The sequence below is a fragment of the Coregonus lavaretus genome (genome assembly GCF_964263955.1).
Source record: "Coregonus lavaretus genome assembly, chromosome: 28".
Classification (NCBI taxonomy): Eukaryota; Metazoa; Chordata; class Actinopteri; order Salmoniformes; family Salmonidae; genus Coregonus; species Coregonus lavaretus.
This window is the reverse complement of record NC_140015.1, coordinates 1087573-1111776: the sequence shown is the minus strand read 5'-3', so window position 1 is coordinate 1111776 and position 24204 is coordinate 1087573. Positions and strand designations below refer to the sequence as shown.

Sequence of the window (24204 nt, the reverse complement as noted above, 5' to 3'; positions counted from 1 at the left end):
GTCCTTACACAGCTCTCTGGTTTTGGCCATTGTGGAGAGGTTGGAGTCTGTTTGATTGAGTGTGTGGACAGGTGTCTTTTATACAGGTAACGAGTTCAAACAGGTGCAGTTAATACAGGTAATGAGTGGAGAACAGGAGGGCTTCTTAAAGAAAAACTAACAGGTCTGTGAGAGCCGGAATTCTTACTGGTTGGTAGGTGATCAAATACTTATGTCATGCAATAAAATGCAAATTAATTACTTAAAAAATCATACAAATGTGATTTTCTGGATTTTTGTTTTAGATTCCGTCTCTCACAGTTGAAGTGTACCTATGATCAAAATTACAGACCTCTACATGCTTTGTAAGTAGGAAAACCTGCAAAATCAGCAGTGTATCAAATACTTGTTCTCCCCACTGTACATGTTAGCAAATGTTAAAATGAAAAAATATACATATATATATTATATATCGTCATCAATATAGTGTTGTTGCACTATTGTTGGTAGGAATATATATTAGCGTGAATGGGGATAATTTTAGAGTGCAACTTTGCAAGGCTAGACCAGCTACAGTTTGCTTTGGGTGCGGGAGACGGTCTCTTTCAGGTACAGTTTTCTGACGATTTTCTCACAGGCATTCTGCACTATCTTTTGTCAAGCAAATATACTTGTGTATGAGTCCAGACGGTAGCATTAACGTTTGCCTTGCATTTGTATCCATTCCATGCAGTCATTAAAAGAGAGACAACCTGTAGAATTGTGTCCAGAGCCTTCCCTTCCTTTCCACCTCACCAGAACACAAAGCAGAAAGGTACCGGTACAGAACCGGTTACAAAAGCACTGGGAAAACGACTTTGGGCGCACTAGAGCGCATTACATAGATTCGCTCTGAGGTTAAAACTGCATTCTAATGTTGCCTGCTTAAAGAAAAGGTATCAAGCAAAGTACTTTATACATGCTCAGTTCTTGGGAGCTACCCGAGTGGAAATTTGAAATGGAAGTTATGGTACTCCCTCACGTGGTTCTTTTTATGGGGAAAAGTCCTCAATGAAACTGACATTAGGCTAAATGTGGAGAATTATACATTTGCCTCTGTTGGCCATCAAGTAGCCTATTAATGTATATGCCATTGTAGGCTACCATTTGATACAATAAATATGTTGAAATGACGATATCACTGGAGTCATTGCAAATCAATTTGTGCCATTTGTGTAGCCTACCTGGAGCTGGCAAACCAATTTAATAAATAGCCTATGACTACAGTTTGTTGTTGTAGCCTTGTGTTATTATGAACACATTAGAAAAACATTAAAAACACCTTATGGAACAGCGGAGACTGAAGCAACACAAACATAGGCACAGACACATGCATACACACACACACACACACACACACACACACACACACGATAACATACGCACTATACACAGACGTACACATGGATTCTGTACTGTAGATATGTGGTAGTGGTGGAGTAGGGGCCTGAGGGCACACAGTGTGTTGTGAAATCTGTGAATGTATTGTAATGTTTTTAAAATTGTATAAACTGCCTTAATTTTGCTGGAACCCCATTGGCAGCAGCTAATGGGGACCCATAATAAATACAAAAACAAACAGTTGTCAGATTAGGCTACAGGTAAAACAAATTTAAAAAAAATAAACACTGGCTGTTGTTGACAAGCATATTCAGTTCATATACATATAAGTAATATTTAATTCAATGATTGAAATGATGACCCCATCATCAGTAGCCTATTCCAGCAGGCTATTGGGAAACAAGCACTTCTTATTTGCGAAATCGCCTCGCTACTAATGAATACATTTGTCTGTTAATTTGAACTAGGCAAGCTGCTAAATCGTTCAGTTTACATCTTGCCTAGGCTACTGTAGACTATCTGAAATTACATGTAGGCCTATCAGGGGCTATAGGATACCTGACTTTAGCTAAGCAAACTATGGCAAAATGTAATTACATTCATAAACCCTGATTTTAATCTGTAGCCTATGCCTATTGAAATGACAAGTCAATCTCTCAAATGGGCCTTTTATAACAGTTTGTAGCCTAACATTAGTTTACGTTCATCCAAGTGTTTCTTGCTCAGAGATTTCGAGATCCTCTGTCCAACTTTCATCACTCAAACTCTCCTATTGGATTTATCTATAGTTACGCATATGCGCAAAGGGAATTTATTTACATGTATAAACCTTGTTCGAGCACTGAATGCTGATTGGCTGAAAGCCGTGGTATATCAGGCCATATACCACTGGTATGACAAAACATTACTTTTTACTGTTCTAATTACAGTGGTAACCAGTTTATAATTGCAATAAGGCTCCCTGGGGGTTTGTGGTATATGGCCAATATACCATGGCTAACGGCTGTATCCAGGCATGCCGCGTTGTGTCGTGCATAAGAACAGCCCTTGGCCATGGTATATTGGCCATATACCATAACCCTTGTGCCTTATGACATAATAAAGGAATTTGAATATGTGGCAAGAGAAAAGATAATTCGCCCTTAAACTCGGCAGATCATTTTCCATAAATGGATGTCGATTTAACTCGTTTGACTACTATGATTAAGCAATGTCATTCATAGCTAAGCCACGCAAATGTGTAGGCTAGGCTGTTGATTAGATCATGCAATCAATCATCTCGTGCATTTCGTCCGCTACGTTTCGGGCCTAGCTGGCTCGCGAACAGCCCTAGCGTGCTGCAACACTTTTTCTATTTAACTAACGTTAACGGGCTAGCTGTCCCTCCTTGGTCAAGGACTAAACATTTACATCATGGCAAAAATGTAGGAAATAATATGCATCATAACTAATTACATGAACATACAGTTTGTAACCTTTCTCCAACAACATGTTTTTGTTGACGTTAGCTAGCTTGCGAGTACCTAGCTAGTTACAGTTGGCTGGCTAGATAGCGTTAGCGCGATTGCTAATTTACCTGTAATGTAACGTTACCAGCTTGCCAGTCGTCCGTTTCTTGTCCGACACTTAAAAATAAGCCCTCCGTCTTCGTTAAATGTCACAGGACTGTATAGGCCAATATCTTTATCAAACATTTGCAGCGAAGTACTTTCTTTACTAACATGCTAGTCTACCAACTAGCTTAACTCACTCTCTATCACAGAGTTTCTAAACCCAGAGGCGCAACATCGCGAGACTTCCGGGAACGCTTGCCAAGCAGACCAGGCCGAGGTTTGAGACTTCAATGAGATACGTGAAAGAATATTCCTTAGTTGTTAATTTTCTCAAAACCTAAAGGCACAACCTGGATTCGAGCCAATGTTTTAAGTAGTTCAACATGTTATTATTCCAACGTCATGAAAGTGAGAAACTGACACGTGTTCATTTTCGTCAAATTTATTTCTATCTAAGGAATGATTTGATTTGACGGCCTACACATGCGCAGTTTGGCGCGAGACGACCGTTAGACCCGATTCGGTGTTTCTACGCATGCGTTTAGATAGCCAACGTTGCCATGACATCGCCTACAAGTGTGATCCGGGATTTCTATTGGAGAAGCAGTTTCTTCCCAACTTCAAAGCAAATATTTTTTTATAAATCAAATCAAATTGTATTTGTCACATACACGTGTTTAGCAGATGTTATAGCGGGTGTTGCGAAATGCTTGTGCTTCTAGCTCCGACAGTGCAGTAATATCTAACAATTTCACAACATATACCTAATACACACAAAACTAGTAAGGAATGGAATTTAAGAAAATATACATATATGGACAAGCAATGACAGAGCGGCATGGACTAAAATACAGTAGAATATTATAGAATAGAATACAGTATATACATATGAGATGAGTAGTGCAAGATATGTAAACATTATTAAAGTGACTGTAAACATTATTAGAGTGACTAGTGTTCCATTTCTTAAAGTGGCCAGTGATTTCAATAGGCAGCAGCAGCCTCTAATGTGCTGGTGATGGCTATTTAACAGGCTCTGGTCCAAGATAGACCAGAGTCTGTCGTTTCCAATGATAGTAAATGAATCCTAGTGGGCAGAACAAGCAGAGGTGGGCAGAGCCAAACACCAGCTAGTGAGATGCTATTGGCGCGTTTTAGCATGTATTTCCATATTTACGTTAGGGAACGCCTACTCTGTGAAGTGCGCGTGTGCTGTAACTCCATTCGCCCTTGCACTCCTAAACACATTTTTTTGAAACTCTGGCAAAGGGTATAGTCTACAAAACGCTGTGCACTCTGTTACATATTTTAGTTGTGGAAACAGAAAACTGTATGGAGATAAAATGTTTGATCAATGAGAACATTTGCAGAAATTTGGCCAAATCTATCTTGCTCCAATGGGCTTCCTCATGACCATATTTGGTAGTGAGCAGAAACGCCAACTGGATGCTTCACATTTATACATCTGGTGAAATATCTGGCTCATTGTCCTGTGTTCATACTGTACATTTGACTCGATCATGACCTATTTTCAGGACACAGACAAACAATACATTGTCAAACCCCACCCAGCTGCCGCCAGTGATTGGATACTTGTATTGTCATGCAACCCAACTGCTGCGATATGGGAAATGTTTTCTCTCCAACTATAGTGCAATTGCATAGAGGTGAAGATGGTGAACGCTAAGTGTATTTATAGTGCTGCTGTAGAAACATGAACATGGCTTAACATTCCTACACTACAGCACATATAGGATCAATTTCATACATACCACCACTTGCTTGTTGCTGGGAACGAATCACATAAAGCTGATGGGAGAAATTGGCAGCGACTGAGCCTGCATCTGTAGTGCTGGCACAGTGGCAATGGAATCAATATCCAAATCCATGTGCTACATACTGCCGTTGAACCCTTGAGCAAAGCATTTACCCCCCCCCCCCCCCCCCCCACACAGAGTGAATGTACAATTTCAATGCAAATGGGTAAAGAGCTATTCTTCCATTCTAAAATTGTTACAGAAAATCATTAAATAATGCAAGAAAATATGTGGTTTGGAGGTTGAGATTTAATTGGAAATTAGACAGACGAGGCCCGACAGTGAGCAACTGCAACCCCACGGCTGATGTTTAGTCATTACGTCTTGCAACAGAAACCATTTACGAACTAAACGGGGAGGGAACCTACCTGAATCTGTCCAATAGAATCTGTCTAGTTTTCGTTTGGAGTAATGATTACACCCCAGTACTACAGGTCAACGGTACGAATGAGTGTTGAGAATGACATATTAGAGTTAAAACACACTCTTACACAGCATACACACGAACGCTCACATGCCACACACTTTTACATGCCTGCCGCCATAAACACAGTTAACTCCCACATCTGGACATCAGAGACAGTCTCCATAGTAACCCTAGCTATACACATACCTCTCATTGGGAACTCGATAAACACTTTGTTCCATTTAAACAGTTTTAACATTTCAAAACACTTTGTTCCATTTAAACAGTTTTAACATTTCAAAACACTTTGTTCCATTTAAACAGTTTTATTAACATTTCAAAACACTTTGTTCCATTTAAACAGTTTTATTAACATTTCAAAACACTTTGTTCCATTTAAATAGTTTTATTAACATTTCAAAATCTTCATAAATAATTAGTGAAAAAACAACCAAACAAAAAATATATAGTTATCCATGTCCTCGTATTAGTTAGGTCCTTTAATGTGAAAATGGTCCCCAGAAAAATAAAATGATTTGTCCAACAGTCAGTTCTTCGGACATTAAAAGAAAAAACAAAAACAAAGGAACAATAATAAAAGCAATTTAGCAGACACACAAATGAGAGGAAATTGGGAGGAAGGAGGTAAACCGATACGCACGCACAGGACGAACGCATCACTACATTTACAAGGGGTTGACCACTGGACTCAAGGACGACTGTACAGGAAAAGAGATACGACTGGAATAGATGAGACGCTTTTCGCTTCCCACCCAATCCCAAATCAACCCCATGCCGTGTCCCAAATCGCACCCTATTCCCTATTGAGTGCACTACTTTTGACCAGAGCACTATGGCCCATACAGCTCTGGTCAAAAGTAGTGCACTATGTAGAGAATATGGTGCCATTTGGGGCACAGCCCATAACACCTCAAGATGCCTCCCTCGTAGATCTGACAGGCATGAATAAGCAATGTAGGTAGGTAGGTAGGGGGTAGGTATGTGGCTTTACCATTACCATATAGCTAACACTTATTCAAACCTATTAGATCTACAAAGGACCATCAAGTAGCTTGTAACGCCAAGGTAGTGGGTTCGATCCCCGGGACCACCCATACACAAAAAATGTATGCACGCACGACTGTAAGTCGCTTTGGATAAAAGCGTCTGCTAAAATGGCATATTAAGTAGTGTCACTAGGAAAGAAGTGGCTAAAGGGAGCTGATTTGGAACCAGGCATAAAGGCATGCTCTCCAATTTGTTCTGTATTTCTTAGTTGTTTATATATGGAATGGATGACGTAGCGTTGACTCGACATACACAGACGGATGGAAGGACTTTGTTATTTTCTTTCTTTCTCTACTTCGTGGAGAGGATGAGAGCCACGATAAGACCGTAGAGCCCCAGGACCTCTGCGAAGATCAGGATGAGGATCATGCCCACGAAAAGCCTGGGTTGCTGGGCGGTACCCCGAACGCCTGCGTCACCCACAATGCCGATGGCGAAACCAGCCGCCAGCCCGCTCAGCCCCACACTCAGCCCAGCACCCAGGTGGAGGAAACTCCTACAGGAGAGAGGTGACGGATAGAGCGAGATGGAGAGAGCGTAGAAAGTGAGAGGAGGGATGGAGAGGGATGGAGATGGGTTGGAGAGAAGGAGAATGTGATGGGGAGGGAGAGAGAGGAATATTTAAAACAATTGCAGTCATAGCATCCCAAAGAGATCAGACCATCAGTTTACAGATGTAGTACATCGCTAACACTTCTGAAAAACAATATGGGGAAAAATCCACCAATCCTATCAAGTGGAGCCAATACCATATTACTACCAATCAGATCGTTTCAGACATGCAGTGCCTAGCGGTAGACTTGAGAATGGGTAACTAGCATCTGCACTGTCTGAGCTCTTACTTGTAGAGCGTGACTTTCTCTGAAATGTTGTTGGCGATGAGCACCGCCACCACCAGCCCGTAGATGGCGATGATACCCGCCATGACCACAGGAATGATGGACTTCATGATGAGCTCCGGCCGCATCACCGACATGGCAGCAATGCCCGTGCCGCTCTTAGCCGTGCCATAGGCTGCCCCCAACGCTGGAGGAGAGAAGGAGAATTTAGAATTTCAAAAAGACAGAATTCCAAGACCATCCTATTTCGGTCAACAGAACACACTTGTTTCAAGTTTTAAAAAAAAACGTGAGAACGAGAGATTAGATCGTTATAGAGCGTGGGGCTATTAAAGGCAATGGAGTTTGACAGTATTGTTTGCGCTTGTTGATCAAAGCCTGTTTTCATCACATTACTATTACTTTTTGAACAGCTCAGTGATCAGGTAAGGACCAACGAAAACCAGAGGTAAGCTTCCCTTCCACGCTTCGTAAGTCTTTACATCTATGAGGAAAACTCAATAGATCAACAAATGCATTAGCACCATCACAATGGTTTCAGGAGTTTGAAGAGGTAGGGGAGTTTGTGTGCATCTAAAGGGATAGTTTGGATACCATTTGTATGTCTCTGCGTCCAGTATGAAGGAAGTTATAGATACAGTCGCGAGCCAATGCTAACTAGCATTAGCGCAATGACTGGAATGACTGTTCCCATAGACATCCAGTCATTGCACTAGTTACCAATTGTGCTAACGCTAGTTAACACACCTTTCAAACTGAAAGCAGACATAAAAATGGTATCCACGAGTTCATCTGACTCTGGGGAAGTAGATCAAGTTCTTCATTGCCAACATCCCGAACTCTGAGGCTCGCACCTATCTGTGATTGCCAAGGTTCCTAAATTCTTGAGCCTATATGGCTGCCTTAATTGCTTAAAAATCAGTCCTCTTCTCCCCTTCAACTGTACTGATTGGCAAAGACTTGACAGGTATAAACAATATGGTGACAACTCAGCTCATCATTAGGATGGCTTTCACCTGGTCAGTTCTTTCAGCGAGGAAAGAGGATGCGAGGATTTAAGGAAATATTATTTTAAAAAGAGCCACGGAGAGAAAGACTCCAGATGTAGCCAGAGAAAACAAGGTGTGTCCCCCAATAATATCTCCTTTCTCCTGAAGTGTACACTTGTTCATTACTTTCCACAAATCTAAAAAAGCATTGGCTTGATGGAGGCATGGGCAAGAGGTATACTGAACAATAATGTAAGTCGCTCTGGATAAGAGCGTCTGCTAAATGACGTAAATGTAAATGTAATAAAAAACGCAACAATTTCAAAGATTTTACTGAGTTACAGTTCATAGAAGGAAATCAGTAGATTGAAATAAATTCATTAGGCCCTAATTTATGGATTTCACATGACCGGGCAGGGGCGCTGCCATGGGTGGGCCTCGGAGGGCATAGGCCCATCCACTTGGGAGCCAGGACCACCCACTGGGGAGCCCAGCCAGTCAGAATGAGTTTTTCCCCACAAAAGTGCTTTAGATTACAGAAAGAAATACTCCTCAGTGGCCTCCAGAGTGGCACAGCGGTCTAAGGCACTGCATCACTACAGACCCGGGTTCGTTCCCAGGCTGTGTCACAACCGGCCGTGACCGGGAGTCCCATAGGGTGGCGCACAATTGGCCCAGCGTCGTCCGGGTTAGGGGAGGGTTTGGCCGGGGGGGGCTTTACTTGGCTCATCACGCTCTAGCGACTCCTTGTGGCATGCCGGTCGCCTGCAGGCTGACTTTGGTTGTCAGTTGAATGGTGTTTCCTCCGATCACATTGGTGCGGCTTGCTTCCGGGTTAAACTGGTGGGTGTTAAGGAGCGTGGTTTGGCGGGTCATGTTTCAGAGGACGTATGACTCGTCCTTTGCCTCTCCCGAGCCCGTTGGGGAGTTGAAGCGAAGAGACAAGATCGTAATTGGATCGCAATTGGATATCACGAAATTGGGGGGGAAAAAACGACATCGGAGGCAGCTTATGGTAGAAAAATTAACATTCAATTCTCTAGCAACAGCTCTGTTGGACATTGCTGCAGTCAGTAAGCCAATTGCACGGTCCCGCAAAACCTGTGGCATTGTGTTGTGTGACAACACTGCACATTTTAGAGTGGCCTTTTATTGTCCCCAGCACAAGATGCACCTGTGTAATGATCATGCTATTTAATCAGCTTCTTGATATGCCACATTTGTCAGGTGGATGGATTATCTTGGCAAAAGGAGAAATGCACCTGCATACATCCTTTACATGTCATCATATCTAAACAGCAATACGACAGGCGTAAGCTTTCTATCATACTATCAAAAAATATGAAATTCTTAAATATGTCACATCTACTAGTGAACCCAGCTCTATGCTTCTCTTCCTCGGGTGTCGAAGGCTTCTGCACACTAACAAATTTGAGATAAATTAGCTTTTTGTGCATATGGAACATTTCTGGGATCTTTTATTTCAGCTCATGAAACATGGGACCAACACATTGCATGTTGCGTTTATATTTTTGTTCAGTGTAAATAGCCAAGAGACAAGGACAAAGTCTCACTTCAGTAGAGTTTCGTTTCAAGTAAATTAGACCAACCTTTGTGCAACGCTTCTAAAAATGAATCTTTCAACTCAGCTCTTCACATGCAGTGTTGAAGCGCGAGGTGGGATAGGCTATAGGATTTGTAGTTCTTTGACTGTGCAAATCATTTACCAGCTATGAAACAAAATGGTAGAAATACTTTGAAAATAGCTACTGCAGAATTAATTTGTCTATAAATGTGATCATACTTGACTATTTTTATTCACAAATGCGAGTGAAATGTAAATGTGGAGCCTGACCACCTGCCAACATGGCTGGGGAATGTGACCCGCCAATGCCAAAATCTACCCGCATTTGGCAGGTGTTAATTTTAGTCCCTGAATGAGAGATACATGGGGACATAGGGGTTCAGCACAGAGCTAGCCTAGCCAAACTGAAGTGAAAGAATGCCAGAGAGCGAGGCCAGTCAGTCAGTCTGGTTTAACCAGCCTATTGTCCAAACTACTCTAATTAGCCATGTAGCCTATTCTCACACCTCCTCCACAAATATCAGTGTGGGGCACGCACACAAGAGGTTGGACATGGGCGGTATCCAGATTGTCATACCGACCTTGTGCCATACCGAGATATTTGGTAATATAATCACTGAACACAAGGGGCGCCATTTTCAAACCCCACTGAGACTCTAATCAGAAGGTTAGCAATGCTAACAAGTACATGTAAAATCACAGAGAATGCTAACTAAATGCTAAGGAGCGCACTGCAGACATTTTATACAGTCTCTGACCTAAACTATTTGCAAGACAGACATTCCAGCTCAACGTTTTTCAAGTAACTCAGAAATGCTACTCACATTTTGGTGCACCAATAAAACAAATATTTGACAGCAAGGCTCTTGATCCAGGAGGGGATTCTCTGCTGTTACCAAGCGAAGCTTGATTTTGGAAGAAGCTAACCATTTAGCTAGACAGCTAACTAGCTACTAAATTTGCAAACTAAATGCACAACTGCAGAGCATTTAACACATTTGAGATATCTTATAACTATTAAGTTAACTGTCTATCTGGCAAACATTTAGTTGTGAATTCCATCCTGTAACTAGATCACCTGCCGCGTGCTGCACAACAGTGAGTGACTCACAAGGCTCCGGTCTCTCATCGTTGTGTGCTTGTAAACAACCACCCCGTGACTGGAGACTACATCATGAAAAATTATGTGACAGATGAAATGAAGAATGCAATGTTCTTTAATCTCCTAACGTATTGCAGAAGTTGACTGCAGGTATTTACTTAAAAAGTAGCTACAAATATTCACATTTCTAAATAGTTTCAAATGGTACTGACGATATTGAAAAACCATCCCATGGCTATTTCCAAATACCCCAGTATACCGCCCAAGCCTACAAGAAGTCACTGGTCTTTCAAGTTCTTTCTCCTAAACACATCTTTCACCCGCAGTCATATGACTCACAAGCTTAATGACGGCCAGGGACTTTCCACCCATGCATACTGGCCTGGGTACCTCGCCTGAACTGTGTGCGCGCGGTGAAGATAAAGATGATTCTCTCTGCGAAACCGCCAGCGGTTCCGAAGACATCCGAATGTGGATAGCTCAGCCGCAGAGCCTTCGTTGAGCTAAAGATTTTTTAACTAACTCAAGACCACAGCCTGTCGTTTCCAATGGGAGCAAATTAATCATAGTGGGTAGAACAAGCAAGGTGGTGGGCAGAGTGAAGCACGAGCTAGCGAGATCCTATTGGCACGTTCTAGCATGTATTTGCATATTTGTTACGGAACGCCTACACTGAAATGAACATGTGCAATAACTCAATTCGCCTTTGCACTCCTGCCCCCTATGGCAGCCACAACCCTGCAACAGGAGCCACACCAGTCTGGATTGGCTGTCCCCGGCCTCAGATCAATTTAAAAGTATATGCATTTATTTTAAATCTGACAATTGCTCTCAAAACCCACACAGCTAAATGTGAAAAACCCTGTTAACTCCTCTTTTGATTGATTTAATTCTTACTAATAACCCCCATAATTATTTGTCTAGTATTTGCATATGATCTCAGTGATCATTGTCCTATAGTATGTACTAGAGATACGAAACAGCAAAATACTAATCCTAATTTAATTAAGATAGATTTTAAAAAGTCTCCTCAGGGATTTTTACATGACACGTTCTACTCTGATTTAGCCACTATCTCCTGTATTCCTTACCCCGAGTTGGCTCTAGAACATTATTCCTCTGGCAGATAAATATGTCCCTTTTGAACAATTCAAAGACAGCTCCTAAGAAAACCAAATGGTTAGATCTTTCTGAGCTCATTCAGATGAGAAATCAGGCCTGGGCCAAAGCAAGGAAAACCGACTCTGTAGTGGACTGGCAATCTTTCAGATTATTGAGAAACAAATGTACTCTCGATTAAGCTAGCTAAATCAAGCTACTTTTTAAGCTCCATCTCTGACTCCGCTGGAGATCCTTCTAAATTTTGGAAAACAGTAAATGAACTGAAGCGTACAAATTCCTCATCTTCCCTTTAAGAGTGTGCTCCTAATCTCAGCTCGTTACCTGTATAAAAGACACCTGGGAGCCAGAAATCTTTCTGATTGAGAGGGGGTCAAATACTTATTTCCCTCATTAAAATGCAAATCAATTTATAACATTTTTGACATGCGTTTTTCTGGATTTTTTTGTTGTTATTCTGTCTCTCACTGTTCAAATAAACCTACCATTAAAATTATAGACTGATCATGTCTTTGTCAGTGAGCAAACATACAAAATCAGCAGGGGATCAAATACTTTTTTCCCCTCACTGTAGAACTCAACTCTACTGATGGTGTTAATTCAGGTTTCCTGGATATTACGAAAGTGTTCCCGCAGGGGTCGATTCTGGGTCCTGTATTTTTTACAGTTTACATTAACAATATCGACTTGTAACCTGTAACATTGTAACCTGCACTTGTATGCCGATGATACTGATGTATATGCTATTGCCCCCAAATTTTCCCTATACCCAACATGAGGTTGCTAAAACCTAACCTATGGATGAAAGATTACAACATAGGTGCACAGAGGTCGAGATAAACATTTGAGGTGACAGACAGTGACACTCACACGCCTTGCACACTCTTGCCTGGATCTAGCTGATATAGGGTGTAATCATTAGTCCAACAGTTGCAAACAAGCGTTAAATATATTTTATATTCTTCAAATAGCCACCCTTTGCATTGATGACAAAATACGAATACAGAACATATTTTTGCCTGAATTCCACGACGCGGTTAGCGTTTAACAGCTATTTCTTGTCCCGGAATCGCGCTTAAGAGACAGGTTGAAGCCTGCTTGACAGAGACTCTAAGCTGCTAGCCATCAAGCTAACGAAGTTGGTACCAGATGAGTTTTGCAATGGAGCCCTCTGTCTGGAGAACTAAATTAACGGTTCCAGCGCTGTAGGAGCTGTATTACGCTTTTTTTTTGGGACAAACCGGATCACTCGGAGTTCCAATGCGGCAATTGCTTACTTGCCGAGGATTATAGGCTTGAGGTGGCTTCCTTGATCACACAGGTCGCCAGCCTACGTAAGAAACTGGGGAAGACAGAGTGGAATGTTTACATTTTCTACGCCGGTGGCTGGACGGCGTTCAAGCATCTCCGCCTTGTCGTTTGTCGTTATCTGACCGGCCAGTGTTGCCCGGAGCTCCCCCATCTGATAGCGCCGTCGAAGGAGCACAGCATGAGGAGAAAGGCAATCAATGATGGTCGCATGTCACGAGCCGTGGAAACCGAAGACAGCAACCTCCCGCAAAGCAGTCTACACTCCCCACGAGAGGCCCGGAGCGGATACAAACAACGAATAGTGTCGCCCTCCTGGAGCCTGATCTTCCTGCAACATCGTCGCTGGGGGTGCCTGTGTTTGCGGCTGCAGTGCCTACTACTACGATTTCGAAGTCGACGTCGGCAACCTTCCGTCCCTGCTCTGGATCGAGTGGGGATTCTCTGTCGGAGGCCTGCATCCTGTGAAGCGTGGGAGTAGGCGGATTTCCTCATCCTTCTCGCCAGCCGTGATTTTGGACAGATCCATGGTAAGAAATGTGACCGTTCCTGGTGCAAAAACAATGTCCTATCCCGGAGCTCGAGTAAATGACATTACTAAGCTGCCCCCGAATGTTCTATGTCAGGACATGGAAATCGATTCTATCGATATAATGACATTATGAAGGGCAGCTCTGAACAGTTGAAACTGGATTTTAAAAAGAGCCGATTGACTCTCTGCTAGACACTAACAAAAAAAACATCATATCTGGCCCTGTGCCCTCTCTGAATCGTGGAATTGAACGCTTCAGCAGGATTCTTGCTCTTCACAACTGGCTACGTGATTATTGCAGCTCAATGAGTGTATCGATACTTTTAGGAAAGAAAACACATTTTATAAGGAGGATGGGATCCACCCAAATAATTTGGGTTCCTGGATCCTTTCACATCATTATAAGGCTGCGTTGAGACAATGACTTAGCAATGACCCAAGCTCAGCTCAGCTAATCCCTACCATTGTGACGCAGAGTTGTCAAAATGCTTAAGAAAGTGTACATTACATCAGGGGCGTTGGTAGACACAATGTGGGTAACCTGGTTTGTGTCCTCTAGCTGTCCTGGTTGCCTCTGCTGATCCTGCAGTGATCATGTGCCTAGGAACCAGATGTATACTGTTAGCACTGAGCCGGTGTGCCCGAGGAGGCAGTCCACCGTGGCCAGCTCACCCTACACTAACATAAAGAACATGAGCACATCTACTGCTGCTAAGCTTCCCAGTAAAGCAATAAAAACAAGTAAGCATCCCAGAAGAAAAGTGCTCAAAATAGCCCAGGATAACATATGTAGCTTAAGAAACAAGGTTCATGAAATCAATAATATGCTAGTAACAGATGACATTCATATTCTGACAATCTCTGAAACGCACTTAGATAATACCTTTGATGATACAGTGGTAGCAATACAAGGTTATAACATTTACAGAAAATATAGGAATGCCAATGGTGGAGGTGTTGCTGTTTATATTCAGAACCACATTCCTGTGAAGATTAGAGAGGACCTCATGTTAAATACTGTTGAAGTAATATGGCTACAGGTTCATCTGTCTCACCTAAAGCCCATTCTGGTGGGAAGCTGCTATAGATCACCAAGTGCTAACAGCCAGTATCTGGATAACATGTGTGAAATGCTTGATAATGTATGCGATATCAATAGAGAGGTATACCTTCTGGGTGATTTAAATATTGACTGGCTTTCACCAGGCTGCCCACTCAAGAGAAAGCTTCAAACTGTAACCAGTGCCTGCAACCTGGTTCAGGTTATTAGTCAACCTATCAGGGTGGTTACAAACAGTACTAGAATGAAATCGTCAACATGTATTGATCATATCTTTACTAATGCTGCAGAGATTTGTTTGAAAGCAGTATCCAAATCCATTGGCTGTAGTGATAATAATATAGTAGCCATATCTAGGAAAACCAAAGTTCCAAAGGCTGGGCCTAATATTGTGTATAAGAGGTCATACAATAAGTTTTGTAGTGATTCCTATGTTGTTGATGTAAAGAATATATGTTGGTCCGTAGTGTATAATGAGGAGCAAACAGACACTGCACTTGACACATTCATGAAATTGCTTATTCCAGTTACTATTAAGCATGCACCCATTAATAAAATGACAACAGTTTTTACAATCACAGTGGATTGATGAGAAATTGAAAAATTGTATGGTTGAGAGGGATGAGGCAAAAGGAATGGCAAATAAGTCTGGCTGCACAACCGATTGGCAAACGTATTGCGAATTGGGAAATCATGTGACTAAACTGAATAAAAAGATGAAGAAACAACCCTATGAAACAAGGGAAAAAGGCAAACTCAGCTCCATCATTCATTGAATCAGATGGCTCCTTCATCACAAAACCAACAGATATTGCCAACTACTTTAATAATTTTTCATTGGCAAGATTAGCAAACTTAAGCATGACATGCCAGCAACAATTGCTGACACTACACATTGAAGTATATCTGACCAAATTATGAAAGACACGCATTGTAATTTTGAACTCCGTAAAGTGACTGTGGAAGAGGTGAAAAAAGTATTGTCTATTAACAATGAGGATAATAACGGACGATATTGCCATTCCTATTTGCCATATTTGTCAATTTAAGCCTACTAGAATGTGTGTGCCCCCAGGCTTGGAGGGAAGCAAAAGTCATTCCGCAACCTAAGAATAGTAAAGCCCCCATTACTGGCTCAAATAGCCGACCAATTAGCCTGTTACTAACCCTTAGTAAACTATTGGAGAAAAAAATGGTGTTTGACCAGATACAACTCTATTTTACTGTAAACTTTCAGCATGCTTATAGAGAAGGACATTTAACGAGCACAGCACTTACACAAATGACTGATGATTGGTTGAGAGAAATTGATGATAAAAAGATTGTGGGGGCTGTTTTGTTAGACTTCAGTGTGGCTTTTGACATTATCGATCATAGTCTGCTGCTGGAAAAACTTGTGTTAAGGCTTTACACCCCCTGCTATAATGTCGTTAAAAAGTTACTTGTCTAACAGAACACAGAGGGTGTTCTTTAATGCAAGCCTCTCAAACATAATCCAGGTAGAATCAGGAATTGCCCAGGGCAGCTGTCTAGGCCCCCTGCTTTTTTCCATCTTTCCTAACGACATGCAATTGGCTTTGAGTAAAGCCAGTGTGTGTATGTATGTGGATGACTCAACACTATACACATCAGCGACTACAGCAAATGAAATAACTGCAACACTTAACAAAGAGTTGCAGTTAGTTTCGGAATGGGTGGCAAGGAATAAGTTAGTCCTGAATATTTCCAAAACTAAAAGCATTGTATTTGGGTCAAATCATTCACTAAACCCTAAACCTCAACTACGTCTCGTAATGAATAATGTGGAAATTGAGCAAGTTGAGCAGACTACCATTTGTTCCTCAACAGGACTATGACCCAACACACCTCCAGGCGGTGTAAGGGCTATTTTACCAAGAAGTAGCGTGATGGAGTGCTACATCAGATGACCTGGCCTCCGCAATACCCCGACCTCAACCAAATTCAGATGGTTTGGGATGAGTCGGACCGCAGAGTTAAGGAAAAGCAGCCAACAAGTGCTCAGCATATGTGGGAACTCATTCAAGACTGTTGGAAAATGATTCAAGGTGAAGCTGGTTGAGAGAATGCCAAGAGTGTGCAAATCTGTCATCAAGGCAAAGGGTGGCTATTTGAAGAATCTCAAATATAAAATATATTTTGATTTGTTTAACACTTTTTTGGTTACTACATGATTCCATGTGTTATTTCATAGTTGATGTGTTCACTATTATTCTACAATGTAGAAAATAGTAAAAATAAAGAAAAACCCTTGAATGAGTAGGTGTTCTAAAACGTTTGACCTGTTGTGTACATCAAACTGTATCAATAGAAATTGGCCAGCTTGTTTCGTTAATGGCAACGTCATCTGCTATGATGGAAATCTCCAGGCCGAATCCCTACCCCCTCACATGACAGGTGTGATGGACAGTTATATAACAATCAACCGCATCCTCCTAGCTTTTTTTTTTCTTGCCCGCTCCATATTCGACACAAAATTCCTTTTCGGCCGAGAGTAACACGACACACACACACACACACACACACACACACACACACACACACACACACACACACACACACACACACACACACACACACAGCTTATGATCGAACGAGGCATATGAGACATATGATTAAACGAGGGTTGTGATAGTTAACTTTACCGCTGAAGACCATAGCCGCAGAGGCTCCCATCACTGCGAAGAACGGGGAGTACTCGGGGCTTTCTGACGACATTCTTCCACGCGCTCAGGGAAAACCTACTGACAGTGAAAACGCACAACCGTGTATTTCCTTTCTTATAAACCAAACGTCAACGTTTCTGTCGATTCTCAGCACTGTCAATTGCAAGGCCCTTTCATGCAACACAGGAACGACAAGAAGAAGCCACCTCTTCACAGGAACACCGGTGTAGCTGCAGAAAATGGCGACACTGGAAATGTCACATGATCAGTCCACTGGTCATGTCCCATTATGTCGATGTAGGGGTGTCCAAAATATCCTGCGTGTCATTTCATGTCCATTTCGTTCGCGTAAGGATAAAAATATAATATAATTTGTTGCCAAGAAGGGTAGGCGTTGTTTCTATATAATTTAATCATCAAAGAAATTAGATGACATCCCTAATTTTGTAGTCATAGTGGTATGGTCCGCTGCAGGCTGTGTTTGGACTATTCATGCCTGCCTGGTTGTGGCAGGGGATGTCCTGCTACCATAGTCTGAAAGAAAAATATGGAAGAAGCCATCGATGACGTCACCCCATTGATTACTATGAGAAACTCAGTGGCACGTTTGAAGATCAGCAAGTGTCATTTCAGCGTGTCACCATCCTGCTACATGGAGGAGTTTTTTTGAAACATCGCATACACATTTTGAGCTACTTTAGGAAGTGACGTTGCAGGCTAGCTCAGTGCTGCCACCTCTTATTGAGTATATCAAGTTGAAGGCCGACCGAGATACTGCAGGCTGCCATTAGCAACTAAATTATCCTTTTAACTTTGTCTGTGTGTGATTTTAAAGTAATCGATCCAAGGACAAACTGTACCTCTGGTGAAATATAAGCAATTATTAGTACTATGATTGTGTTTTTAGTTTTTTTACATATCCACGAATATTGACCACGAAAATGGCCATTTCCCCATTCAGTACAATGGGGGATCCTATTTCCTGGAAACAATGCCTGCAATACCAGGGTCGGCTTTAAACTTGAAATCCTCAATGCAAGGGGGCAGTTGATCTCTGCTACCATCCTCCTGTTGAGTGTGGTGAGATAATTAGGCAACATTTACAGTATTACATTGCAACATGTAACAGCCTGTAGTAGTAACTGAACACCATACCTAATGGGTCCTTATTCAGACAGTCAATTATATGGCTGATGTGTAGACCTAGCATTTTTCTAATGGTCTAATCAACCAATCAATCAATTAATGAACCAATCAATCAAATCTGAACAGTGTAGAGATCAGTCCACAGTTATAATATCAAATAAAATAAACATGTATTTGTCACATGCGGCGAATACAACAGGTGTAGACCAGTGAAATGCTTACTTACAAGGCCTTAACCAACAATGCAGTTTTAATAAAAATAAGTGTTAAGTAAAAAATAGATAAGTAAAAAATCGTCCGGGTAGCCATGATTAGCTGTTCGTGAGTCTTATGGCTTGGGGGTAGAAGCTACTAAGAACCCTTTTGGACCTAGACTTGGCGCACCGGTACCGCTTGCCGTGCGGTAGCAGAGAGAACAGTCTATGACCATTTTTAGGGCCTTACCCTGACACCGCCTGGTGTAGAGATCCTGGATGGCAGGAAGCTTGGCCCCAGTGATGAACTGGGCAGTACACACTACCCTCTGTAGTGCCTTGCGGTCGGAGGCCGAGCAGTTGACATAGCAGGCAGTGATGAAACCAGTCAGGATGCTCTCGATGGTGCAGCTGTAGAACTTTTTGAGGATCTGAGGACCCATGCCACATTTTTTCAGTCTTCTGAGGGGGAATAGACTTTGTCGTGCCCTCTTCACAACTGTCTTGGTGTGTTTGGACCATGATAGTTTGTTGGTGATGTGGACACCAAGGAACTTGAAGCTCTCAACCTGTTCCACTACAGCCCCGTCGATGAGAATGGAGGCGTGCTCAGTCCTCTTTTTTTTCCTGTAGTCCACAATTATCTCCTTTGTCTTGATCACGTTGAGGGAGAGGTTGTTATCCTGGCACCACACGGCCAGGTCTCTGACCTCCTCCCTATAGGCTGTCTCATAGTTGTCAGTGATCAGGCCTACCACTGTTGTGTCGTCGGCAAACTTAATGATGGTGTTGGAGTCGTGCCTGGCCATGTAGTCATGGGTGAACAGGGAGTACAGGAGGGGACTGAGCACGCACCGCTGAGGGGCCCCGTGTTGAGGATCAGCGTGGCAGATGTGTTGTTACCTACCCTTACCACCTGTGGGCGGCCCGTCAGGAAGTCCAGGATCCAGTTGCAGAGGGAGGTGTTCAGTCCCAGAGTTCTTAGCTTAGTGATGAGCTTTGAGGGCACTATGGTGTTGAACGCTGAGCTGTAGTCAATGAATAGCATTCTAACGTAGGTGTTGCTCTTGTCCAGGTGGGAAAGGGCAGTGTGGAGTGCAATAGAGATCATCTGTGGATCTGTTGGGGCGGTATGCAAATTGGAGTTGGTCTAGGGTTTCTGGGATAATGGTGTTGATGTGAGCCATGACCAGCCTTTCAAAGCACTTCATGGCTACAGACATCAGTGCTACGGGTCATTGTCATTTAGGCAGGTTATCTTAGTGTCCTTGGGCACGGGGACTATGGTGGTCTGCTTGAAACATGTTGGTATTACGGACTCAGTCAGGGACATGTTGAAAATGTCGGTGAAGACACTTGCCAGTTGGTCAGCACATGCTCGGAGTACACGTCCTGGTAATCCATCTGGCCCTGCGGCCTTGTGAATGTTGACCTGCTTAAATGTCTTCTCACATCGGCTGTGGAGAGCGTGATCACATAGTCATTCGTAACAGCTGGTGCTCTCATGCATGCTTCAGTGTTGCTTGCCTCGAAGCGAGCATAGAAGTGGTTTAGCTTGTCTGGTAGGCTTGTGTCACTTGGCAGCTCGCGGCTGTGCTTCCCTTTGTAGTCTGTAATAGTTTTCAAGCCCTGCCACATCTGACAAGCGTCAGAGCCGGTGTAGTACGATTCAATCTTAGTCCTGTATTGACTCTTTGCCTGTTTGATGGTTCGTCGGAGGGCATAGCGGGATTTCTTATAAGCGTCCGGGTTAGAGTCCCGCTCCTTGAAAGCGGCAGCTCTACCCTTTAGCTCAGTGCGGATGTTGCCTGTAATCCATGGCTTCTGGTTGGGGTATGTACGTACGGTCACTGTGGGGACGACGTCATCGATGCACTTATTGATGAAGCCAGTGACTGATGTGGTGTACTCCTCAATGCTATCTGAAGAATCCCGGAACATGTTCCAATCTGTGCTATCAAAACAGTCCTGTAGCTTAGCAATAGCGTCATCTGACCACTTTTTTATTAACCGAGTCACTGGTACTTCCTGCTTCAGTTTTTGCTTATAAGCAGGAATCAGGAGGATAGAGTTATGGTCAGATTTGCCAAATGGAGGGCGAGGGAGAGCTTTGTATGCGTCTCTGTGTGTGGAGTAAAGGTGGTCTAGAGTTTTTTTTCTCCTCTGGTTGCACATTTAACCTGCTGGTAGCAATTAGGTAGAACGGATTTAAGTTGCCCTGCATGAAAGTCCCCGGCCACTAGGAGCACTGCCTCTGGATGAGCGTTTTCCTGTTTAGTTATGGCCTTATACAGCTCATTGAGTGCAATCTTAATGCCGGCATTGGTTTGTGGTGGTAAATAGACAGCTATGAAAAATATAGATGAAAACTCTCTTGGTAAATAGTGTGGTCTACAGCTTATCATAAGATACTCTACCTCAGGCGAGCAATTTTTTAAAACATTTTTACATTTTAGTCATTTAGCAGACACTCTTATCCAGAGCGACTTACAGTTAGTGAGTGCATACATTTTTCATACTGGCCCCCTGTGGGAATCGAACCCACAATCCTGGTGTTGCAAGCGCCATGCTCTACCAACTGAGCTACAGGAGGCTAAAACCTCGAGACTTCCTTAGTATTTGATTTTGTGCACCAGCTGTTGTTTACAAATATACACAGACCGCCACCCCTTGTCTTACTGGAGTCAGCCGTTCTTTCCTGCTGATGTAGCGTATAGCCCGCTAGCTGTATGTTGTCCATGTCGTCGTTCAGCCACGACTCGGTGAAACATAAGATATTACCGTTTTTCATGTCCCGTTGGTAGGATAAGCGTAATCATAGGTCATTTAATTTATTTTCCAATGATTGAAGATTGGCTAATAGGATTGATGGAAGAGGCAGTTTACTCTCTCGCCGTCAGATCCTTACGAGGCACCCCCGGCTGCTATGAAAGTGAACTGTGTTTGCGTGTGATCAGGGGTGTCATTCCGCCGATTCTGTTGAAAAACGTTTCTTAAACGGAAGCAAACAAAACGGGGATAAACATACCTGAATTTGTCCAATAGAAACTCTTGTTTGCAACTGTTCGACTAATGATTACACCCTAAATCAGCTAGATGCAAGGAATGTTGTGCAAGGTGATATTGAATGTGTCAATGTCTGTCACCTTGATTACTCAAATTTATCTCGACCTGTGTGCACCCACGTTGTAATCTTTCATTCATAGGCTAGGTTGTAGCAACCTCATGATGGGTATAGGGAAAATTTGAGAATTATGTCGTAAGTAGCCTAAACCTATCCATGTTACATTGAGCTGGGTGAATGGTATATGAGTGACAGTCATCCAATATGCTGTAATAACAATAGTGCCATGCTCATAAAAATAATAATTGTCCTCCTTCATCTTAAACAGCACCGACCGCCACTGTCTTTAGTGATCACCTTGATGTTCCCGTTGACCTTGAGCTCTATGGTTTCCCAGTCAAAAATGTTCCCTTTGGGCACACGTTTCCCAGCATACAAAGCCTCCATCATGGCATTGGAGTGCACGTAGTCCCACATGTTGACGTCTTTGATCCCTCAGACAAAACTCTGCTTGGTGTCAAACTCCTTCAGGAGTCTGGGTTCTGTCCCAGGATGACTCTACCGACAGCCTGCAATTTGTGTCCGGTTTATACACCTTCCTAATGCTCCTCTTCCCATCTACGTAGAACATGGCCATGCCTGACATAGACTCCCAGGTGAGACACAGGTGGGTCTGGAATGTGCTGAGCTCAGGCAGGTGGAAGAAAACCCCGTCCCCACTCATGTACAGGCAGTAGGTGCCGTCAGCCTTTCTCCACACGTTGAACTTGTCGTAGCACTCTGTGCGGTAGGCGAACAGGATGATCTCACGGCTGCCTGTTGCCAGCTCGGTGGCCAGCCACATGCACAGGGTGAAGGCTTCCGTAGAAAGACCCTTCTGAGGGATAAATGTCTGTTTGTATTTGTATTTATTATGGATCCCCATTGCCAAGGCAGCAGCTACTCTTCCTGGAGTCCAGCTAAATTAAGGCAGTTATACATTTAAAAAACATTACAATATATTCATATCAGATTTCACAACATATTAAGTGTGTGCCCTCAGACCTCTACTCTACTACGACATATCTATAACACAAAATCCATGTGTACATGTGTGTATAGTGTATATGTTATCGTGTGTTTGTATGCATGTGTCTATGTTTGTGTTGCTTCACAGTCCCCGCTGTTCCATAAAGTGTATTTCTATCTGTTTTATAAATCTAATTTTACTGCTGGCATGAGTTACTTGATGTGGAATAGAGTTCCATATAGTCATGGCTCTATGTAGTACTGTGCGCCTCCCATAGTCTGTTCTTGACTTGGGGAACTCTGGTGGCATGTCTTGTGGGGTATGCATGGGTGACCGAGTAGTTCAAACAGACAGCTCGGTGCATTCAACATGTCAATACCTCTCATAAATACAAGTAGTGATGAAGTCAATCTCTCCTCCACTTTGAGCCAGGAGAGATTGACATGCATATTATTAATGTTAGCTCTCTGTGTACATCCAAGGGCCAGCCGTGCTGCCCTCTTCTGAGCCAATTGCAATTTTCCTAAGTCCCTCTTTGTGGCACCTGACCACACGACTGAACAGTAGTCCAGGTGCGACAAAACTAGGGCCTGTAGGACCTGCCTTGTTGATAGTGCTGTTAAGAATGCAGAGCAGCGCTTTATTATAAACAGACTTCTCCCCATTTTAGCTACTGTTGTATCAACATGTTTTGACCATGACAGTTTACAATCCAGGGTTACTCCAAGCAATTTAGTCTCCTCAACTTGCTACATTTCCACATTATTCATTACAAGATTTAGTTGAGGTTTAGGGTTTAGTAAATTATTTGTCCCAAATACAATGCTTTTAGTTTTTGAAATATTTAGGACTACCTTATTCCTTGCCACCCATTCTGAAACTAACTGCAGCTCTTTGTTAAGTGTTGCAGTCATTTCAGTCGCTGTTGTAGCGGACGTGTATAGTGTTGAGTCATCCGCATACATAGACACACTGGCTTTACTCAAAGCCAGTGGCATGTCGTTAGTAAAGATTGAAAAAAGTAAGGGGCCTAGACAGCTGCCCTGGGGAATTCCTGATTCTACCTGGACTTTGTTGGAGAGGCTTCCATTAAATAACACCCTGTGTGTTCTGTTAGACAGGTCACTCTTTATCCACAATATAGCAGGGGGTGTAAAGCCATAACATACGTTTTTCCAGCAACAGGCTATGATCGATAATGTCAAAAGCTGCACTGAAGTCTAACAAGACAGCACCCACCATCTTTTTATCATCAATTTCTCTCAGCCAATCATCAGTCATTTGTGTCAGTGCTGTGCTTGTTGAATGTCCTTACCTATAAGCGTGCTGAAAGTCTGTTGTCAATTTGTTTACAGTAAAATAGCATTTTA

At 42.7% G+C, this 24204-nt stretch overlaps 2 protein-coding genes and 1 pseudogene across 4 annotated transcripts in view; all 3 read right to left on the bottom strand.

Annotated features, from left to right (window-relative positions):
- LOC311104221 (SPRY domain-containing SOCS box protein 3-like) overlaps nucleotides 1-3134 on the bottom strand; it is a 35718-nt gene extending 32584 nt beyond the window's left edge. Inside the window, exon 1 of one of the 2 annotated variants that reach the window (XM_084145959.1) lies at nucleotides 2936-3134. The gene's annotated coding sequence lies outside the window, so the exon portion shown is untranslated. The remainder of the gene's footprint in view (nucleotides 1-2935) is intronic. The other variant, XM_084145960.1, reaches the window with a different exon arrangement.
- Nucleotides 3135-4958: 1824 nt separating this feature from the next.
- LOC311104428 (V-type proton ATPase 16 kDa proteolipid subunit c-like) lies at nucleotides 4959-17693 on the bottom strand. The gene is made up of 3 exons (XM_084146264.1): nucleotides 17401-17693; nucleotides 7046-7229; nucleotides 4959-6699 (listed from the first exon to the last, which is right to left on the bottom strand). The coding sequence occupies exons 1-3, from the start codon at nucleotides 17471-17473 to the stop codon at nucleotides 6495-6497; spliced, it is 462 nt and encodes a 153-aa protein (XP_084002390.1). The 5' UTR covers nucleotides 17474-17693; the 3' UTR covers nucleotides 4959-6494.
- Nucleotides 17694-22140: 4447 nt separating this feature from the next.
- Nucleotides 22141-22750, bottom strand: LOC311103825 (C-reactive protein-like; annotated as a pseudogene). The gene has a single exon. The product of its transcript is annotated as a C-reactive protein-like (transcript).
- Between the last annotated feature and the right edge of the window lie 1454 nt (nucleotides 22751-24204).

What these genes read in the sequence shown, in the direction of transcription:
- LOC311104428 (XM_084146264.1), bottom strand. Translation starts at nt 17,473, where the DNA reads ATGTCGTCAGAAAGCCCCGAGTACTCCCCGTTCTTCGCAGTGATGGGA. An exon ending in TGCGGCTATGGTCTTCAGCG is followed by an intron (nt 7,230 to 17,400) that starts GTAAAGTTAACT and finishes TCTCTCCTCCAG; the next exon opens with CGTTGGGGGCAGCCTATGGC. An exon ending in GAGAAAGTCACGCTCTACAA is followed by an intron (nt 6,700 to 7,045) that starts GTAAGAGCTCAG and finishes TCTCTCCTGTAG; the next exon opens with GAGTTTCCTCCACCTGGGTG.